A 21,671-nucleotide genomic window follows, 5' to 3' on the forward strand; every position below is an offset into this window, starting at 1 on the left:
TCTAAGATGCATCAGTTGGTCCCAACCCACCTGGAGCAAAGTAGAATGAAGAACTTCAAAGACACAAGGAAAATATTAGCCCAAGAGATAGAAAGGGCCACATAAACCAGATACTCCAGAAAGGGCCACATAAACCAGATACTCCATCAGCCTGAGACCAGAAGAACTTAGATGGTCCCAGCTACCACCGATGATCGCCCTAACAGGGAGCACAACAGAGAGTCCCTGACGGAGTGGGAGAAAAGTAGGGTGCAGAACTCAAATTCTAGGAAAAAGACCAGACTTGATGGTTTGACTGAGACTGGAGGGACCCTGGAGGACATGGCCCCCGGACTCTCTGTTACCCCAAAACTAAAACCACTCCAGAGGCCAACTCTTAGACAAAGATTAGACTGGACTATGGAACATAAAATGATACTTGTGAGGAGTATGCTTCTTGGCTCAAGTAGATACATGAGACTAAATGGGCAGCTCCTGTTCTGAGGTGAGATAGGAGGGAAAAGAGGGTCAGGAGTTGGTTGAGAGGATATAAGAGATCCGGGGTGGAAAGGAGGAGTATGCTGTTACAGTACAGGGAGAGCAACTAGGGTCACATAACAATGTATGTATAAATTTTTGTATTAGAAACTGACTGAATTATAAACTTCCACTTAAAGCACAATAATTTTTTTTTTTTAAAAAAAGGAAGATCTCAAATCAATAGCTTAACTCTGCAACTTGAGGAATTAAAAAAGGCAGGGCAAAGTAAGCCCAAAACTATGAGAAGAAAGGAAATAATAAAGAACAGAGCAGAAAACAACCTCCCCAGGTAATACAAAGGCATGATGGAGGGTGAAAATAGTTGCTCTAAAATGGATTGTACAATGTCCCCAAAAAATATGTGTTGTAAATCTTAATCCCTAGACCTATGGTTATAATCCCATTTGGGAATGGGTCTTCTTTGTTAAGAGGCCATATCAGTGTAGGGTATGTTTTAAGCCAATCACGTTTGAGATATAAAAAGGGCAGATAAGGCATAGAGAAGCAAGCAAGGATGGGGGAAGATAGATGCCAAGCCACATGGAGATCTCCAGGGAACAGGAAACAGAAGCTGAAGAGACAAGGACCTTCCCCCAGAGCTGACAGAGAGAGAAAGCCCTCCCCTAGAGCCAGTGCCCTGAATTCGGACTTCTAGCCTCCTAAACTGTGGGAGAATAAATGTCTGTTTGTTAAAGCCATCCATTTGTGGTATTTCTGTTATAGCAGCACTAGGGAACTAAGACGGGGTTTTCAACTCTTCCTCCATCTTGCTACATGGGAGTGGCTGAGTGGCTTGCTGTGGAGTGATTCTAATGAGGAATGGGGATTAGGTGTCCAGGGTCAGAAGAGTATGGAAAAAGGCCCGCCGAGGAGGCCCACAGGCCCCACCCTTGGCTGAGAAATCTTGCTCCAAACAATGAACACTCTGCCCAGAAAGGAGATGGCACATTGAGAACTGAGAACATACTCCAGTTTCTGTGGGTGTGGGGACTCTGTGACTGAAAACAAACTTGCCTGTTTCTGAGTGGACACAGCATTCCCCATGCTATCAAGCATGATCACGTAAGCCTTAATTTACTGGCATGGAAGGACATCCCTGATCTACTGAAACACATACACACATTTCTGAACAGTTTATATGGCCTGGTCCAATTTGGTTAAAAAACAAGTTACTCCCTTAACTCAATCTATCTATCCATCCACAAAAAATAATCCAGTAGGATTACTACCAAAATGTTTAGAGTCATTATGGGGGGTTGGGGGGGGTAATAAGTAATGTTTTTACTCACAATGTCCCAGTATTGACTGTATTTTCCAACAATAAGCATGAGTTACTTTTATTTATGGAGCCCTGGTGGCACAGCGGTTAAGAGCTCGGCTGCTAACCAAAAGGTTGGCAGTTCAAATCCACCAGCCACTCCTTGGAAACCCTGTGGGGCAATTCTACTCTGTCCTAGAGAGTCACTATGAGTCAGAACCGACTCAATGGCAACGGGTTTGGTTTTTGGTTTACTTTCATTTTTAATAATTTCTAATTATACAAAATGCCAGCACAGTTTCCTTGTTAAAACAACATTACAGAAGGTAAGGTCCCTTTTGTCCATCCCCTTTAGGGACCCCTGCCCCCCACCCGAGGCAACTAATCATCACGGTCAGTCAGATGTCTATCCTCCTCCCAAAACTTCTTCTATGCATTTACACACATACTTACACATAATTTGTGTTATTCCTCACCATGATATGCATACTATTTTGATCTTGTTTTTTTCACTCAACAATACGTCTTGACAATTTGTCTACAACAACCCACATAGATCTAGTGCATCATTTTACACTTTTAAATTTAAAAAATTAACTAACAAGTGAAACTAACATTACCGGGTCAGGATTGCTTGCCGCTGGCTCCCTTAGGGAAGGCCAAGAATTACCCCGCTGCCCTCTTTGCCCCTCTCTCCAGGGCCCAGACTCTCACCACACCTGGTTTCTCCTCCCTGTACTCATCCAAAAAGCTCATGTCCAGCAACTGAAGACTGGCCACATCCCAGTCCCGCTTGACGCCAATATTTGGTAAACTGAGGCCCACTTTCCCATTGCTGTGGGGTTGAAGCTGGAGAAATGTTCTCAAGTTCAAGGCCACAGCCAGTGCTACCTGTAGAATAAAGAGCAAAAGCAATAAGCATGAGGGTGGGTGGCAATAAGCATGGCTCCCTTCTTAGGAGAAAAGGGGCCAATGCCAAGAGCTGAGAAGAAAGAGTCAATACCTAGCAATACAGGCCGCCCCCCTCCCATGCCCTTGACAGACATTGTTAATCAACATTCCCCCACTGAGCCTGGGCGCAGCCACTACCAATCAATTAAGAGCTAATGTCTATCATATTTGCCTTCCACATGCAAAACTTCATTTGGTTCAGAGGTTCTCAACACCAAAGAAGCAGTCACTTCCCCTTGATCACCATGTTTTCAAAAATAAAGTTGGGAACACGGAGAATGACACTTAAGTGTGAATGAGTAGAAGAGCATGAGCTTTGGATTCAGACAGACCAAGTTCACTCCTAACTCTACCAAGGTCTAGAGGGCCTTGGTGAAATTGCCAATTCTTTCCTAAGCCTCAGTTTTCACACCTATAACCTAAGATAATAAAAGGATGCACCTAAGATGGTGGTTGTTAAGAGTGCCCCAGAGCAGTCCTCAACCTTCTTTGTTTCTCTGCCAATGCTCACATCCTAGGTGACCTCATTCCACTCACAGGGCTTTAGGTATCTTTTTGCTATTTTAGTGAGTGAGGCTAGAGAAGCCCTCTGCGTACATAAGGACTGCCTTTTCACTTGCCTGGCTGGAAGGAGGCTTACTTCTCTAACATGTTCCTAGGCTATGCCTCAGGGCACAACTCAGCTTCATGTGAGATTAGGGCCAGGGAGAAGTGGGGTCCAATCCCTGGAGGTGCTGGGAGTTTTTTACCTTGCCATGGACCACGGCATGCTCTCCATGAAGGATGACTTTCCCTGGGGCAGACACCAGCAGGACCTCTGACAACATGGCTCCTGGGAATTCTGAAAGGGAAAGTCAGAGAGAGGGACAAAGGTCGCTAGATGTCAGAACCAGCAGGAAGGGATCTTAAAGAATGCCTGCCTCAAGTTCATCATTATAATAAACAAGGCAGCTACCATCCAGCATTCGCTATGTGCACAAACGGCAGAGCTGAGCCGCACAGCAGTCCGCTGGATGCATCAGAAAGATGTGGGTTCAAATCTAGCCCCTTCTACTTCCCGTGACGTGATCTTAGGTAACTCACTTAATGACTATGAACCTTAGATTCTCCACATGTGATACAGGGATATGTACCTACCTCAATGGGTTGCTGAGAGGGTTAAATTAAATAATATAAGGGAAATAGTGTCTGACACATTGTAATCAGTTGATGACTGCTAGTTACTTATTACTGGCTCTGTTCTCGGTTTCAGTTTTTATTACTATTACTATGAAGGTAGAAATTTAATGAAACCACGGACCAGAAAGGACTCTTTGTTGGACATTTAGGCTGTTTCCAATGTGTCACAGTTGTAAACAACGCTGCGGAAAACACCTGATACACCCGCTTTTGAACACTTAAACAAAAATTTCTACAAGACAGGGCCTGCTGGGTCAACGGGTGCTCGCACTCTACATTTTTATAAATAATGCAAAATTACCCTGCATTTAAGATTTTATGAGGATTGCATTATTAACTTCAGCTGCACTATCAGATTAAGTACTACCAACACCCCCTTTCTCAGAGAGGGAAACTGAAGCTCAGAGACGGGAAGCCGCTGGCTTGTCCGACGCTCGAAATCAAGTCTGTCAGATTCGATGTCGCCGACTCCCCTAGGATGGATTCTCAGAGTTGGGGCAACTGGGCCAGAGACGCTGGACGCCCCGCCCTGGGTAGTCCGTTGTCTCCCACTCGGACCTCGCGCCGCCCAGCCCCGCCATCCCAGCCTCTCACCTGCCGTAGCTACCGCACCTCAGCGCAGGAGCCCAAGCGACTCCGGAATCTCTCCACCCGAAGGGCAGGTGCCCCAGAGGAGGTGGAGTTTCCCCTCCGTCCAGTCAGTCAGAGAACGTGATCTGGGACCCCTTTACCGATTGGCTTGAGCATTAGCCAATAGGTGCTGCAACCAAGCTTCGCGTGGTTCCCCGCCCAGCTTCTTCCCGTGAACCAATGGGAAACAAGTCTCTGGGAGTGCCCCGCCCCGGGGTGATATCCACGGACCAATTGAAAACGGCAGCTGAGGGGAGGCGCGGCCGACTGTTGGTGGAGCGATCCCAGGACCTGAACGGGAGCCTGGCGGGGTCAGCCCTCGACTAGCGGCCTGGCAAATGGCTGTGTGGAGCTGGGGAGGCCGCCTTGGCCTGCGCAGGTATCTCGGCGCTGGCAGGATACTGTGTCTCCGTTTCCAGAGCCGCGGCCCTCAGGGCGTGGAAAACGGGGATAGGTGAGTGCCTGACTGGGAAAGTAACTCCGCGAATCGGGGCGTCGTCTCCAAGTGTTATGTCATACCGCGTGAAGTCATCGCGGCAGCTACCCGGTGATGTCCCGGTGACGTCAGAACTCTTGACGTCACTATGGCAACGCAGGCACCTCGGAAGGTAGACACCAGGCTTCTTGTGCGCAAGTCCGAGGCCCAGCAGTCGTCAAGCAGGGGATAGCATATCCCACGTGGGCCAGGAGGGACGTCTTGCCCAGTCTCATAGGAGGGTCCTCAATTCTGATTTTGACGTTATCTCCAAACGAGTTTATGCTTTAAGACACAGACACACCAACATGATCTAACGATTGCTTTCATCATACTACTTGGAACTTGCGCCACGTTCCTGGACCTCAGAACTTATAGAGCACCACGAACTAATGAGGAATTAACATATGTTGTAGATACAGTAATTTAACCTTTGAATAACAGTATAATGTCACATTTTAATTTTGAGGCGTGTATTAGGATACACATGGAGCCCTGGTGGCGCAGTAGTTAAGCGTTTGGCTGCTAACCAAAAAGGTCGGCAGTTTAAATCCACCAGCCTCTCCTTGGAAACCCTATGGGGGCAGTTCTACTCTGTCCTATAGGGTTGCTGCTATGAGTCGAAATCGACTCGATGGCAACAGGTTTGTTTTTTTTTAATTATTATTATTAAGATACGCAGTGGTGGTCCAGGAGTGGAATTCTTGCCGTCCATGAGGGAGACTGCGGTTCAATTCCTGGCCAACGCTCCTGATGCGCAGCCATCACCCATCTGTCGGTGGAGGCTGCAGAAAACACCTGACATACCCCTTTTTCACACTTATGCAAAGATTTCAGCAAGACAGCATGTTACTATGATGCTGAACAGGTTTCAGGGGAGCTTCCAGACTAAACATTAGGAAGAAAGGCTGGCGATCTACTTCTGAAAATCAGCCAGTGAAAACCCTATGGATCACAACCCTCTGGATCCTGTTGTGCATGGGGTTGCCATGAGTCAGGGGCCAACTCAATGGCAGCTAACAACAACATTAAAGATGTTATGTTGCTACTTGGAAATACCACAGTTTTTCATAACCCCCCGTTGGGAATTCACTTCTGAATATACTTGAAGCTTCAAAGAATGGAAGTGGTCCAAGTTTCTTTCCTTCCAAGAGGCCCTGACTCTGGGTAGGGTAGAGGTAAGAGTATGGGCTATGGAGTAAGATAGTCTTAGGCATGAGTTCCAGCCCTACCTCGTCCTCCCTGGGTGACCTAGAAAGGTGAGTCTCTTACTTTATGAGCTAGTGTCCTCACTGGTAAAATGAAGGTGCCTTCCTTTGGGGATGTTGGGAAGATTCCAGATAATGCTTGCAATCCACTTGGCGAGGTGCATGGACGATAGGAAATGATCAGTAAGTTCTTTTAGCAAATATTAATTGAGTACTACTTTGAGCAGTGCAGTGTATCAGTAGCTATGCATATACAGATATAGGCAAGACATAGAGCTTGACCACAAAGGGTTTGCCGTTTAGGAGGGATGGAGGGAAAATATGTCAACAGGAAGTTACTACCTAGGCAGAGGGAGGTAAGTGCTCCTCCAAGGCTATAAGCAGCAAGCTGTGGCCCACTGGAGGAAGTGCCCCACTGTGTAAGCCATTCCTGTAACCATCTCTCTCTCTCTTTTTTAAATTGTGGTAAAATACGACAAAACCTTTGCCATTTTAACCATTTTTAAGTGTATAATTCATTGACATTAGTTATATTTACCATTTTGTGCATCCATCATCAGTATGCATTTCCAAATGTTTTTCATCATTCCAAACAGAAACTCAGTACCCCTTAAGCAGTAATTCCGTATTTTGCCCTTCCCCTAGCCCCAAGGTGACCACTGATAAACTTTGGTCTCTATACCTTTGCCTATTTAGATATTACATTTAGGTGAGATCATACATTATTTGCCCTTTTGTGTCTGACTTATTTCACTCAGCACAAAGTTGTCAAGGCTCATCTGTGTTGTACCATGTATCAGAACTTCATTTCTCTTTATCACCGAATAATATTCCATCATATATATGTACCATATTTTGTTTGTCCATTCATTTGTTGATGGCCTAACCACCTCTTGACATTTATTTCTCATTAGGTCACAGTGTTCCTCGAAGACACCTAAGATCCCTAAGATTTACACCAAAACAGGAGACAAAGGTAGGGTGGGATCAGGCGAAAAATGTACCAAAAGACATATGTTAAATTCCATTTTAAACTTCTTCCAAATTCTTTGCCACCATTAAAAAGTATGTGATAGACCTCAGTCTACTGGAATGAAAAATGCCCAAGATATATGAAGTGATAAAAGCAAATTGCAGAACAATAAATGCGTATTCACGTACGCACAGAAGTTGGATTGCCTGGCTTTTTGTGACAAGGGAGACGGCACACCATAGGAACCATGGAGCAGCTCAGTAAGAGGATATTGGAAGGACTTAGGACATTATAGGATAGGATTTGTGCTAGGTGATTTGGGGAGGGGCTTTGCTCCGGATTGGATGCAGTTAGGAAGCAGAGGTAATTTTTTATGATTGGGTATCTTAATACTTTTTATCTAGAAGGTGGGAGGAACAAAGAGGGGCTGAGGCTATAATTGATAAAGAAGCAGTCATCACTCACATTAGCCAAGAAAGGGATTTGATCATTTTTGTATTTTGAACAATATTCAGACATGATTCACGGGACATTGGTGGTTCAGTGGTAGAATTCTCGCCTTCCATACAGGAGACAAGGGTTCAGTTCCCAGCCAGTGTACCAGCCGTCTGTCAGTGGAGTCTTGCATGTTGCATGCTGAACAGGTTTCAGCAGAGCTTTCAGACTAAGACAGAGTAGGAAGAAAGACCTGGTGATTTACTTCTGAAAATCAGTCAGTGAAAACCCCATGGATCGCAAGGGTCTGATCTGCAACTGATCGTGGGGATGGTGCAGGGCCAGGCAGTGTTTCATTCCGTTGTGCACGGTGTGGCCATGATTCAGGGGCCAACTCAACAGTAGCTAACAACAACAACTAGTGATCTGCATAGTTTTAAACTTCAGAAGATGATGTCATACATGATTATGGAGTGGTCTCCTTTGGATCTTAGTCTGTCATTGTCAGAGGGTCAACTTGTCTGATCTTGGTGTTCTGTGAAATCATTTATGTTCAACAGGACACCACCAGAGCCTACCTGTGAGTGCCAGGCCAGCACCTAGCAACACCAAAGCCTGGCTGATTGTACCAGGCCAGCTCCTGCTGTCAGGGGTGCCTTCCTCCTTCCTGGTGGTTGCGGGGAGAAGGGCAGGAAATGTGACCTAGGCAGAGGAATAGAGGACTTTGATTATATGTGAAATAAAATTTAATGTATATATAACATACACATTTACCGTCTTGGAAGAAGTACAGCTGGAATGCTCCTTAGAAGCCAGCATGGTGAGACTTCATCTTGCTTACTTTGGACATGTTATCAGGCAGGACCAATCCCTGGAAAAAAACATCATGCTTCATAAAGTAGAGAGTCAGTGAGAAAGAGGAAGCCCCCAACAAGATGGATTCACAGAGTGGCTACAACAATGGGCTCAAACATAGCAACGATTGTGAGGATGGCGCAGGACTGGGCAGTGTTTCGTTCTGTTGTGCATGAGGTTGCTATGAGTTGGAACTGACTCAACAGCACCTAACAACAACAAACGTATACTGTATGTTTTTTTTCTTTATCAGGATGGTTAGTGCATAATATTTAAGTTTAAAATAAAAGCGTATCAGGACGGAAGTCAGGATAGTGGTTATCCTTGGGGGTTATTTGCTGGAAGGGGGAACGTGGGGGTTTCTAGGGTGCTGGTTGTGTTCTGTTTCTTGATGTGGGTGGTCATCACAGAGTTGGTAACACAGTTCATCAACTTGTACACTTACGATTTTCTGTGTATATGTTATACTTCAAATTAAAGTTTTTAAAAAGAACTTAAATCAGGAAATAAAAGTCATAATTTGAGCCAGCTACACATCTTCCCACAGGGTTTTCTAGCACCTTTACTGGAGAAAGAAGACCCAAAGATGACCAAGTGTTTGAAGCTGTGGGAACGACAGATGAATTAAGTTCAGCTATTGGGTAAGGAGAGCCCTGGTTGCTCAGTGGTTAAGAGCTCAGCTGCTAACCAAAAGGTCGGCAGTTTGAATCCACAAGCCATTCCAAGGAAACCCTATGGGGCAGTTCTCCTCTGCCCTATAGGGTCGCTATGAGGCAGAATTGACTCCATGGCAACAGGTTTGGTTTGATTGGCCTTGAGGTTGAGTTTGAGTTAGGCATTAGGAAATGTAATTTCTATAAAGTGCATGCGAGTGCTGGCTAGTCCTGGAGGTTGCCAACCCTTGATGGATTTGCCTCAGCCTGGGAGCAGGGGGGCATCTACTGGGCTGCAGATGCCTTTCCCTTCTGGCCCCGCCTGCTCTCGGGCTAGCATCTGTCCCTTGCCACTTGAAGCTGCCTCCCCGCATCCCTGGCTCCCTCATGTTTCAAGTGAGCATGGATGTGCTGTTGAAGTACATAGATTAAGTGAAAGAGCTGAGTTGAACAGAGTACATTGTGTATCAGATGTGCTAAATAAGGGTCTGCCTTCCTTCCCGACACCTTGATTTGAGCCCAGTGATACCCATTTTGGACTTCTGACCTCCAGAACTGTAAGCTAGAAATCTGTGTTGTTTTAAGCCACTTAGTTGGCGGTGTTTGTTACCACAGCCAAAGGTTAGAGGTGGACTCAGGGAACTGGTCAGGATGGGCCAGGCCATGCCATGGTAACAGACAGCCTCTGAGTCTCATGGCTTACACCACCAAAGATGTCTTTCATGCTGTCCCTTCAAGCCCATCGCAGGTTGGCTGTGGCTCTGCTCCACGCGACCTTCATTCCGGAACCCGGGATGGAAGGACAGCATCTGTCTGGGACAATACCAGCCATCGTGGTGGAGTGAAAAGACAGCAAGTTCACACTGGCTCTTACAGCTTCCACCAGAAGAGACCTGTACCACATCTGCTCACATTTCATTGGCCAGAGCCAGTCACCTGGACACACCTGACATCAGTGGGGTGGGAGAGGCAATGACTATTTGGAAATTGTAGTACAGTCCACCACACTCAGCAAGCTGTTAACAGTGCAAGCAGTGATATTAAGTGCTGGCTGGCTCACAGAGTGCCCTGTGGATGAAGGTGCATGGCAATCAGACAGACTGGCTTCAAATTCTGTACCAATGCCGCCAAGGTGCCAGCTCTCTCCAGGGTCCGTAGCATAGTCCCTTCCCGAAATTGTCCTTCAGTAACGCTCTGACTGTGCCACTGTCTGTGCCCTGCCAGGGCCCTGACTGGTGTGGAAGGGGGTGCAGCGTGCTGAGGGAGCCAGAGCTAGCTAAGGCCTGACCTCTGTCTGGGACAGTTTGCCTTCCCCACCCCACCAGTCCTCACGGAGGAACTCTGCTCAGCCTTCACAATCCCATCTCTAGCATCACTTCCTCTGGGAAGCCCTCCCTGACCCCCAGCCGAGGCACGGACTCTTGTCCTTCTTTTCAGAGCATAGACCCCCATTTGCAACTGCACACTCAGGTGCGATCTGTTTAGCATCTCTCCCTTTCCCGCTGAACAGAGCCTGGTCTGCTTCTGCTTCCCACTGAGTCACCAGGCTTGGCCAGAGGAGGCATCCAGAAGTAATGGCTGAGTGGATAAATGAGTAGAAGAAAAGGCATTTTGAGAAGCAAATATCCCTATCCAAATGGAAGGTTATGATGTTCTTGTCAGAAAGAAAAATAACACCATGGCTATAGAGCAAAATCAGCTAAATGGCCTACCACCCCTGAATCTTCTCACAGTCAAACAGCCCTGGGATGTTGTATTAGAGGCAACTGATTTTTCCCTTTTTCCTTATAGGTTTGCTATGGAATTAATCACAGAAAAAGGCCACACATTTGCTGAAGAGCTTCAGAAAGTGAGTAGCATCATCCGTCCTCTCAGAGTTGCCCTCACTCTATGGGCCTTTCCCTTTATCTGTAAAATGGGGGCATGTAGAGATGGTCCTCCCTCACAGGCGGGCGGTGAGGACTGCATTAATGAGGGAAGTGTAAGATGCAGGAGTTCTCACCTAGGGTGATTCTGCCTCCCAGGGACCCTGGGTAGTGTCTGGAGGCATTTTTGGTTATTACGAGTTGGGAGGCGGCGGTGCTACTAGCATCGAGTGGGTAGAGGCCAGGGACGCTGCTCCACATCCTACAGTGCACAGGACAGCCCCCATCACACAGAATGACCCGGCCTAGAATGTCAGGAACACCGAGGTGGTGACCCCGGCATGAAGTTCCTCAGCTAGTGCCATGGCAGGGAGCAGAACTCCGGGAAGCCCAGCCACAGGAACCCTCAGCCTAGGTCCCAGGCATGTTGAAGACATTGATCTTGACCATCACTGGAATGCTTGACACTCGTCTGTCTGCATAACCCAGCTGCCTCCAAGGGAGACTTCTTTCTGCAGCGCCTGACCGGGCCATGTCAGATACCCCTCAGCAGGGCTGGGTGTCCAAGAAAGACGAGTTATACTGAAGATGCAAGCAGAGTTTGCTAATTAGCCTTTGAGTGCCAGCTAATTAGAGGTTCTGACAGCAGCCTGCACACCCGCACTTGCTTGCCTTGCACATAATCACTCTGTGTGTGCCCGGCCCCCACAAACAGAGCTTCATCCTGGCCTTCTGCTTCCCCCAGATCCAGTGCACGCTGCAGGACGTTGGCTCCGCCCTCGCAACACCTCGCTCCTCGGCCAGGGAAGCACATTTAAGTAATTCTCAAACCTGTGTGTGTTGACTGGCCCTGTGGGGGGACCTGGGCCTCCAGGTTGGGTCTACCCTGGGCATCACCACCTGGGACCCGCAGGTGGGCCAGTCAGTCTTGCTCACAGACCCTGGAGGGAAGGTACCACCTGCATCAGTGGAAGTGGTTTGTGCAGCTCCCCTGGCAGAAGGGTTGTGGGGGCTGTTTCCTCCATGATATGCGATGGGCCTCATGGCGTCTTCTTTCTGCTCCCTGACTCCTCAGAACACACCGCGTTCTCAGAAGGGCCGATCCTGGAGCTGGAGCAGTGGATCGACAAGTATAGCAGCCAGCTCCCACCTCTCACGGCCTTTATTCTGCCTGTAGGTACTGGATGGCCTCTACCCCAGGGGGTGGCTGCTGGCCACATGTGTTGACAGAAACATGTGGGCTTCGACTAGGCCCCATCTTCTGCTACTAACAGTGACAGAAGGGGCCCCCTAAGTCCCCTCCAGGTCCCCACCCAGCCCCATCCATGGTGGAAGAGGAGGAGCAGAACACTGCCTAGGGCGGGGGGCTGCATGTCTGAGGAGCCCCCTGTCTGCACTGGGCACCCCACACCCACACCTCTACCCCCAGCCAATACCCACTTTCTCCTTTCAGTCAGGGGGCAAGAGCAGCTCCATGCTGCACCTCTGCCGGGCTGTGTGCCGCCGAGCTGAGAGACGGTAAGGGACCCGAGGGAGAGGGAGAGGGAGCTTCGTCAGGGTGGGAGGCAGGCATGGCAGGATCCAGCCACTCGTTAACAGACCTTCTTTGTGCCCAAGTCCCTGTCCCCAGAGCACTTACATTATGGAGGGAGGCAATGGTACATAACCAAACAAACCAATACCCGTTACCTGTTGCCATCGAGTTGATTCCAACTCATAGTGACCCTATAGGACAGAATAGAACTGCCCTATTGGGTTTCCAAGGCTGTAATCTTTATGGAAGCAGACTGCCGCATCTTTCTCCCAGGGAGCAGCTGGTGGGTTTGAACTGCTGACCTTTAAGTTAGCAGGTGAGCACTTAACCACTCTGCCACCACGGCTCCTTAAACAAACCAACACATGATGTAATTTCACATCATTGTAAGCATTATGTGGCAGATAAGCCAGAGCAGGGTGGGAGTAGGTCCTACTTACTTTGTAATTTTATATATATACTTTGTTTTTTATTTTATTTTTTTGGATTATGTAATACATTCACAAGCTACAAAATTCCAAAGGAACAAAAGGGTACTCAGCTCCCCAGTCAGTTCCTGGGGCGTTAACTTAGGTGGTATTGTCAGGTGTCCGGGGGGGGGGGGGGGGGCCCGCCTGAGAGAGGAAATGCTATTTGAGCCGAGCATGACTGAGTGACTGTAAAACTACACACCATAACAAGGGCCAACCGGGTTGGGGTGGGGGTGGAATGCGGGGAATGGTCTCTGGCAGCCAGCAGCCTGAGCTGAGAGATGAAGGATGAGGGCGAGGTGCAGGGCGAGAGCCCGAGGTGGGAGGTAGCCATCCGCTTTCAGAGAACAGAAGGGAGGTGGGAGGGCCTGGATGTACAGTGAGGAGGCACGTGGGGCAAGACGAGGCTAGAGGGGTGAGCAGAGGCCAGACCAGGCCCGGCCTAGGACCAGCAGGGAGTCTGCCCCTTCCTGAGAGCAACAGGAAGCCACTAGATAGGATTTGCATTTTGAAAGGACCCTCTGGCTGCTGGGTAGAGATGGGCCTGGAGAGGCCCACAGGCCTTGGGGGTCCAGGTGGAAGCTGTCAACAGACCAACCCCAGGCCACCCTGACTCAAGAGCTGGGGAGAGGAGGGGCCTCCAAAAGCTACCGACAGCCTTTTCAAGGACGCTTTAAAGGAATAATTGTAAAGTCTACGTTTATACCATTCATGGACCAGGCACACAGCTTTACAGAGAAATGGAAATAAAACCTTACTTTGATACAGCAGACACTTTCTATTCATGCTGGCACTTTCTATTCATGATTTCCTGATTCCACTGATTGATAGCCCCGGGAGAGAGGTGGTGGTGGCCCCCCTTTCACAGGAGGGAGGAAGTTGGGGCTTAGAGAAGTGATGTCGTGGCCCGGGTCACCCAGGTGGGTTCATGACAGTCAGGATTTCAGCCCAGGTCTGTCCGGCCCCAAACCCCAACCTCTCTCCACGGCCCCACATCACAAAGGTCTGCCCTTTACCAAGAGGCTCTTGGTCCCCAGCTGGTCTCAAAAGGATCTCAGTTAACATAAAGAGCTTTGGCTTCGAAAGAAAACTATAATACTTTTTACAAAACCATGTATGTCAGCAGTACTCAGAATAGTAAATAGTTGGAAACAAATGACCCAAAGGCCGAACAACAGGGACTAGCCGAGCAAACACTGAGTCATCAACCCATCAGACAATTGTACCACATTGAAGTGACAGCGTGCAGACTGTCCATGGTGTGGAAACTGTGGGCCACCATGGGGGGAAAGCCCAGTGCTGAGTGCAGGGTACCTTCACAGGGTGACTGCAGCTGCAGGGACATGCAGGCTTTGGGGGGCCGGCCTAGATGCACATCCGGTCGGGCTACTTGCTGGCTGTGTGGCCTGGGCTGGAGACAGAAACCTTCTGCCTCAGTTTTCTCATCTTGAAAGTGGGGAGAGTGGCTCCCAGCAAGGGTTGTGCAGAAAGAGGTGTTGCGCAGGAAGGGCTTGGCATCAAGGGTTTCCCATGCCCTTGTTGGCTCTCTACTTCACCAAACATGATGTCCTCTTCTAGCAATTGATCCCTCCTGATGACATGTCCAAAGCAAGCATCTGGCAATATTCTGTTTTGATCCATAAGATTCTCACTGGTTAATTTTCAGAAGTAGAATGCCAGGCCTTTCTTCCTAGTCTGCTTTAGTCTGGAAGCTCCACTGAAACCTGCCCACCATGAGTGACCCTGCTGGTATTTGAAATACCAGTGGCATAGCTTCCAGCATCACAGCAACATGCAAGCCCCCACAGTACGACCAACCGGGGGGTATCCCAATAAAGCCATGGGGTAGGGGAGACAGCTAAATAAAAGCAGGCCATGACTGGAGAAATGATAAGAATGTGTTATGACCAAAGATTATAATTAATTCCTAATCAAATTCTATGTATCTGAAGTCTAATAAAATCTACAAATATTAGGAAAAAAGAAGAAAAGAAAGGAAAGCAGCGGTCCACAAGTGTGAGGTTCTTTTCCTATCATTTAAGGCTGTATTTTATGGGCCTGATGCTACTTTGCCATTGTATTTCTTACCACATACTACTACAAATCTCATACTGTATCTAGGGAAGGTCTCTTTATTGTACCTTGAAATTATTAGCTTGTGGGTGCTCAGTAAACAGCGGCCCACTGTCTAGAAGGTCTGCACACAGACTGGCGAGAGCGCCCGTGAGTTCAGGCTTATGCACAGAATTGGGAGTTTGGTTTGCTTGGGTCTTTTTCTCCCCTGTGAAGTTGGAGTCCCTGGGTGGTGCAAACGTTAATGTACTCGGCTGCTAACCAAAAGGCTGGAGGTTTGAGTCTACCCAGAGGCACCTTGGAATAAAGTCCTGGTGCTCTACTTCCAAAAAATCAGGCACTGAAACCCCTATGGAGCACAGTTCTCCTTTGACACACATGGGGTCACTATGAGTTGGAGTCAGCAGCAACTAGAAGTTGCTCTACGTCATAACTTAGAAGGGGCTTAGAGTGGTAACCCCTTGGGAATTGTTACCTTATTCTCCACCCCATCGTACCTGGGGAGGACCCACAGGCTCAGTGAGATAAAGGAGGCAGGCTGGGATATGGGGTACCGTGCCCCCTCCACCATCCTTCTCCCCTCCTCAGCCAGGCCACTTGTGATCTGCCCCCAGGAAAGGGGGTTGGTGCCTTCTTAAACACGCTGGTGTTGCTTTTCCATCTGTAACACTGGTGGTCTCTGTGCAGGTTCAGGTCAGGAGGCGCCAGGCTCTGGGGCTGTGCTCAGGGCTCAGTCTCCGTCCCAGGAGGTGGGTGTACTGAACACTGTAATGTGGCCTGATAGCGTGTCTCCTCCCTTTCCAGCGTGGTGCCTCTTGTCCAGATGGGAGAGACTGATGCAAATGTGGCCAAGTTCTTAAACAGGTACTTAGGTGGGCTTCAGAGAGTATCTCTCCTCTGAAATAGTGAGCACATTCTGTGGGAAATAGTCACCGTGGAACGGGGCCGAGGAGCAGGGCTGGGATTTGGTCATTCATTCAGTCACTGAATAGTCACCGAGTGGCTGCTCTGTGCCAGATGCTGGATGCCGAGATGCAGCTGGGGACCAGGTGGACGCTGTTCCTGTCCCCAGTGAGGTTAGGACCTCGTTGGAAGAGGCTGCTATAAACAAAGCCAGCAAAGAAAACTAAATGCAAAGGGACAGTGTGGTCAAAAGAGGGCCTCTTTGAGGTTGGGTGTCTTGCTGGTGACTGACCAGGGAGCCCAGGAAGCAGGACCCTTCTCTCAGTCGGTCTCCTCTCCCCCCTGAGGCCCCTGAGCAGTATGAATAGGGAGAAGACAGCCAGGCAAAGCTGTGCTTCCACGCTGTCTGGGCCCCAGGGCAGGCCCGGTGAGCTGGCCTGACCTGGACAGGACTTCTTCAGCCTCCCAGCTCGGCCTCAGCAGCCCAAAGCCTGCCCCGTCAGTTTCTACTCCAGACCCACCCCCAGCCTTGGCTTGTGCAGTGCCTGTGTGGGCAAGGTTGGAGCCCAGTGGCAAGGAACCAGCCGGAAGAAAGGAGCTGCCCTGGGTGGCCAAAAGGGGACCGCACGGCTGGGTGCCGGCCTGTTACTTTGGACACTCCTCCCGTGGGGACATGATGGATCCTGACAGCCTCCCTCCTCCCGGGAGTGCAGTGGGGTCTCCCTGGGCCAACTAGCGAGGAGCACCTCCATTCCACCTCCACAGCTGCGACCAGTGGGCAGCCTTTATGGCCCCACAGTGTTGTGTGGGGCAGTCCGTTCATTCCCTCAGCAGGGCCTCACAGAGCAGGCGGGAGCCAGTGTGTCGCTGCCCTCCAGGAGCACGAACCGAGCGGAATCCCGAGCCTGCCGGCCCTCCTGAACCTGACTCTGCATGTTCACAAGGTCCCAGGGGATTCGGGCACACGCTCCAGTTTGGGAAGCACGAGTCCTGATCACTTGAAGATGCAGAAACCAGCAGAGGAGTGGCCAGAGGCACCTGTCCTTTGGGGCTAGGGTGGGGGCAGGGCAGGGCCCTCCTCCTACAGGAACGGCCCCAGCCCTGGCGCCAAAGTTGCGGGGTGGGGGTTGGGGGGACCTTGGCTGTCACAGAAGCTTCCCATCGTGTGCCATCCATCAAGCCCAAGTCGGCCAGTCACCCACTGTCCCCGATATTCCTAGGAATACACAATCTATATTTCCTCCTTGAAGGTTAATATGGAAAGGACCTAGTTAGCATTGATCTCTTGTTTCAAATGATTCCCTTTGCTTCTTTCTCTCCCTGTAGACTCAGTGACTACCTCTTCACATTAGCCAGATACACAGCCATGAAGGAGGGGAATCAGGAAAAGATGTACAAGAAGCCCTGACTGCTGCGAATGAGCCCGAGGCACTGGAGATAATGGCCAGGCAAGGCATCTTTGATCCCTCAGTGGTGCTGATGCCTAGAGGTGAAGAGAAGAGTTTGCCCCCCACTGTCCAGGTCCTTGAAGGTCTCCCCCAGGGGGCTGGACGCTGACCTTTGTCCAGACTCAGCTTTGGTCCCGGGCCCCTGCCACGTCCCCCAGGGAACTGTTCCAGAATCCTGCCCCTGCTCAAGGCTCTGCTTGGCCTCAGGGAAGGTGGGAATGAATTCAGTATTGTGGAATGAGAAGGAGCCCTGCGGAAAAAAGAATAAAAGTGGGAAAGGCTTGAGCGTGTGAGAGAGAGAGAGAGAGATAGAGCACTTGCGAGTGTGCGTGAGAGTGCCCATGAGCTTGAGCGACTGTGTGCTCAGTTATTCAAGGATTTGGACTGCTACCAGAGGCCCTTGGAAATGTAATTGTGATTTACCTGTGCCAGAGGAGCTTTAAATGTCACATTTATAAAGGAGAAGCAGACAGGATTTGGAAGTTTAGTCACCTCTGAGCCACCCATCACCACTGAAGTGTGAGGAGAAGGCTGGCTGCAGATTTACAGGCGAGGCCTCAGAAACACTCCACTGGAGTGAAGTGTGTGGGGGGCACGGGGGCAGCTTGGAGACTCCTCTCTAAAAAGGATGGAGACCCCGGTGAGAGAAACACCACCATTCCAGGGGGGCATTTCCTGCTCCTGCCCAGTTGGATGGCGTCAAGAGTCTGAGGGAGCGTGGGCCCAGTTTGAGAAAATAAGGTCTTCTGTTTCCAGTGCAGCTGACTGACACCAGCGAGATGTATTTCTCTGAGGTCGCACTTGGCTGGTTTCTGCCTCTGCATCCCATGCCATGGCTGTATTTTATTTCAGTTGTCACCACTGCTCCCTCCCGCCATGAAACGGCACTGCCGGTGCCAGCTGTGTCCTTGGGAAGGGGATTATTTATGAAGGGTGGAGAGGCAGCCCTGAGAACCTGAAGATTCCACGCTGCTAATTGCAGGAAATGACTTTTCAGAAGGGCAGGCTCTTGCCAGCTGTCAGGGCTAGTGAACTCAATCCAGCAGTCATTTACTTATTGGGGCCTGATTAGCATGAGGCACGATGCTAGGCTGAGGGAGGCTGGCCACGCCGCTGTCCTCCTCCGGCAAGTCAGCAAACGCTTCATCATCAGTCACCTGCACATTTTCTCACCAGCGCACATGATAATTTTGCAGGGGGAACAGGCATGTTTTGTCTCTTCTGGGTCCTTTCATTCCTGGCATGCTGCTATGGCCCTCTTAAGCTGAGCAGTCTATGGGTGGATGACCCCTCAGTGAATATCCTCCAGGAAGTGGCCAATGTCAAATGCCTCCCTCTTCCCAGATCTCTGGGTGAGGACATAGTGGGTACTTGGTATGTTTGTAAAGAGAACTGAAAACAGGAAGTACAAATGAATCAGGAGAGACTAATGGTGTCTAAGAGTTCCTGGATGGTGCAAATGGTTAAGGTGCTCAGCTGCTAACCAAAAGGTTGGAAGTTCAAGTCCACCTAGAAGCACCTCGAAAGAGAGGCCTGGCAATCCACTTCTGAAAAATCACCCATTGAAAACTCTATGGCACACAGTTCTTCTCTGACACACACAGGTTGCCATAAGTCAGAATCAACAGCAACTGGTTTGTTTTTGTTGTTTAATGGTGGTTAACTACCATCTAACATCTAAGCCCCAAGGCTCGGCCAAGAGCAAATCACTCAGTTCTGCCCTCACCTCAGAATCTTCCCGGAAAGAGCAGGATGTATATAATAACACATCAGTCCACACTCTCAGTCATGATAAGACATCCTACAGAGATGAGGGGAGCCCTTTGAGCAAATACAACATCCTCAAGAGACCATCTTTGAAAGAAGGCCATGTGCAGGTCCTGTACCCACCAGTCCTTCCAAGGACAGGCCATCGCCAGACGGATGTGAACCCTTGGGTTCTCAGGCCCAGCTCGGCACCTTCCTGCTCACCAGCAAACATTGCTCTGAGAACCTGCCCAGGTGCAGAGTGCGCTCGGCATCCCTGGAGGGGTTTCTCTCCCGTGCCTCCAGCCTGGGGAAACCTGAGAATACCTCCCTTCGTGGACCCAGAGGATGGGCTGGTGTGAAGTATCTGCTCTCTGGCAGTGCCCTAACGAGTCACGTTGGAATCTCAAGTAAAAGGACAAATGTGGCCCTTATGGACGTTTATCACAATATCCTCCCATATTTTGAATCAAGTGGAAAAACTTCAGAAAAGCTCGACAATCCAAAAAAAAGAGCCCCTTTGGCACAATGGTTAAGTGCTCAGCTGCTAACCGAAGGTCAGAGGTTCAAACCCACAGGCAGCTCCTTGGGAAAAAGACCTGGCGATCTGCTCCTGTAAGGATTACAGCCTAGCAAACCCTATGGGGCAGTTCTACTCTGTCACATGGGGTCACTATGAGTTGGAATTGACTGGACAGCACACAACAACACAATAAAAAAAACACAACTATGTATAAAGCCCTCATTGCCCAATCTCCACACCATTGTCAACCCTCCAGTGACCATGCCTATTACACAGTAATGCAGGACTATGAAACAATAGCCTGTTTTTATTTAAAACTGATAATTTGTTCATGATAGGTTTTTTTTTTTTTTTGGCATTATTTTGTTTTTTTTAAAAATTATCGCATTAAGCTTCGGGGGCAGTGAATTTCTGTTAAGGATGATGGAGAAATTTGGAGACGGATAGCGATGATGGTTGCACAGCATGAATGGAAGCAGTGTCACTGAATTATACATGAAAAATGTTAAAATGGGAAATGTTTTGTTATATATATTTTTAGCACTATGAAAAAGATTAAACAAACAAAAGATTTAATTAAAATATTGTTTATCTTGATTACTGAGTGTGTTGGCATCCCCTGTAATTTTGCACCCAAGATAATTCCTCGCTTGCCTCACACTCACCCAGGTCCTGCTCTGCCGATCACAGTGCTGAGCACCCTTACCAGAGATAAGCTGCTGTTGTCGTTGGTTGCCATCAAGTTCAATACAATTGTTGGTGACCCCATGTGTGCAGAGTAGAACTGCTCCATAGGGTTTTCAAGGCTGTGACCTTTTGGTTTACTGTTTTTATTGTGATTTAGATAAAAGTTTACAGAGCAAATTAGTTTCTCATTAAAAAGTTAATACACAAATTGTTTTGTGACATTGGTTGCTAGCCGCGTGATGTGTTAACACTATCCCCTTCTCCACCCCAGTTTCCCTGTTTCCATTCGTCCAGTTTTCCTGTCCCTTCCTGCCCTTCTGTCTTTGCTTTTGGGCTGGTGTGCCCATTAGTCTCGTATACATGATTGAACTGTGAAGCACGTCCCTCACATATGTTATTGTTGGTCTTATAGACCTGTCTAATTTTTGGCAGAAGGGTGAACCTCAGGAGTGACCTCAGTACTGAGTTAAAAGGGTGTCCGGGGCCATACCCTTGGGGGTCTCCCGTTTCTCTCAGACCAGCAAATCTGGTCTTTTGTGTGTGTGTGTGAATTGGAATTTTGTTGTACATTTTTATTCCACTGTGTCCGGGACCCTGCCAGAGCAGTCGGTGGTGGTAACCGGGCACCATCTAGTTGTTCTGGCCTCAGTCTGGTGGAGGTTGTGGTAGTTGTGGTCCATTAGTCCTTTGGACTCATCTTTCCCTTGTGTCTTTGGTCTTCTTTCAGTTTCCTTTGTTCTAGCTGGGATGGGAGCAGTAGATGTATCTTAGATGGCTGCTTACAGGCTTTTAAGACCCCAGTTGCTACTCACCCCAGTCGGATATAGAACATTTTCTTTATAGACTATGTTTTGCCAATTGAGCTAAATGTCCCCCGAGACCATGGTCTCCAGCCCTCAGCCTAGTAGCTCGGTCTCTAAGGGCATTTGGATGTGTCTGTGAAGTTTCTGTGACTTTACCCTGGAAGGCTGTGACCTTTTGGAAGCAGATCGCCAAGTCTGTCTTCTGAGGTGTCTCTGGGTAGGTTCAAACCACCAACCTTTCGGCTAGTAGTTGAGTGCTTAACTGTTTGCGCCACTCAAGGACTCCTGGTTGTTGACTATTCTGTCCTAGGGAACCCCACAATAATAATGACACCAGATGGCATGTTATAAGCGCTTGCTATGTGCCAGGCACCAAGCCAAGTGCTCCACAGATGTCATCCCATCTAAACCTCATAGCAGCCCTGGACGGGGGTGCTCGTGGTATGCCCCACTTTGCAGATGAGGCAACTGAGGCTCAGAGGG

General features: G+C 48.9%; 2 protein-coding genes across 3 annotated transcripts in view; one reads left to right on the forward strand and one right to left on the reverse strand.

The window, feature by feature from the left end:
• MVK (mevalonate kinase) overlaps nt 1-4,605 on the reverse strand; it is a 47,010-nt gene extending 42,405 nt beyond the window's left edge. Inside the window, exons 1-3 of one of the 2 annotated variants that reach the window (XM_023733727.1) lie at nt 4,502-4,605; nt 3,478-3,569; nt 2,497-2,668 (exon numbers count right to left, since the gene is read on the reverse strand). In XM_023733727.1, the coding sequence (XP_023589495.1) occupies nt 2,497-2,668; nt 3,478-3,555 (250 nt within the window). In that variant the 5' untranslated portion in view covers nt 3,556-3,569; nt 4,502-4,605. Of the gene's footprint in view, nt 1-2,496; nt 2,669-3,477; nt 4,049-4,501 lie in introns of those variants that run through there. The other variant, XM_004378987.2, reaches the window with a different exon arrangement.
• A 225-nt stretch (nt 4,606-4,830) lies between these two features.
• On the forward strand, nt 4,831-17,975 carry MMAB (metabolism of cobalamin associated B). Its single transcript, XM_004379104.2, has 9 exons — nt 4,831-4,991; nt 7,135-7,196; nt 9,031-9,124; nt 10,928-10,985; nt 11,747-11,819; nt 12,077-12,174; nt 12,455-12,519; nt 15,883-15,942; nt 17,308-17,975. Exons 1-9 carry the CDS (start codon nt 4,876-4,878, stop codon nt 17,387-17,389), a joined length of 708 nt encoding a protein of 235 aa, XP_004379161.1. The 5' UTR covers nt 4,831-4,875; the 3' UTR covers nt 17,390-17,975.
• The last annotated feature ends 3,696 nt before the right edge of the window (nt 17,976-21,671 follow it).

This window comes from Trichechus manatus, unplaced genomic scaffold, assembly GCF_000243295.1.
Source record: "Trichechus manatus latirostris isolate Lorelei unplaced genomic scaffold, TriManLat1.0 scaffold00061, whole genome shotgun sequence".
Taxonomy (NCBI): domain Eukaryota; kingdom Metazoa; phylum Chordata; class Mammalia; order Sirenia; family Trichechidae; genus Trichechus; species Trichechus manatus.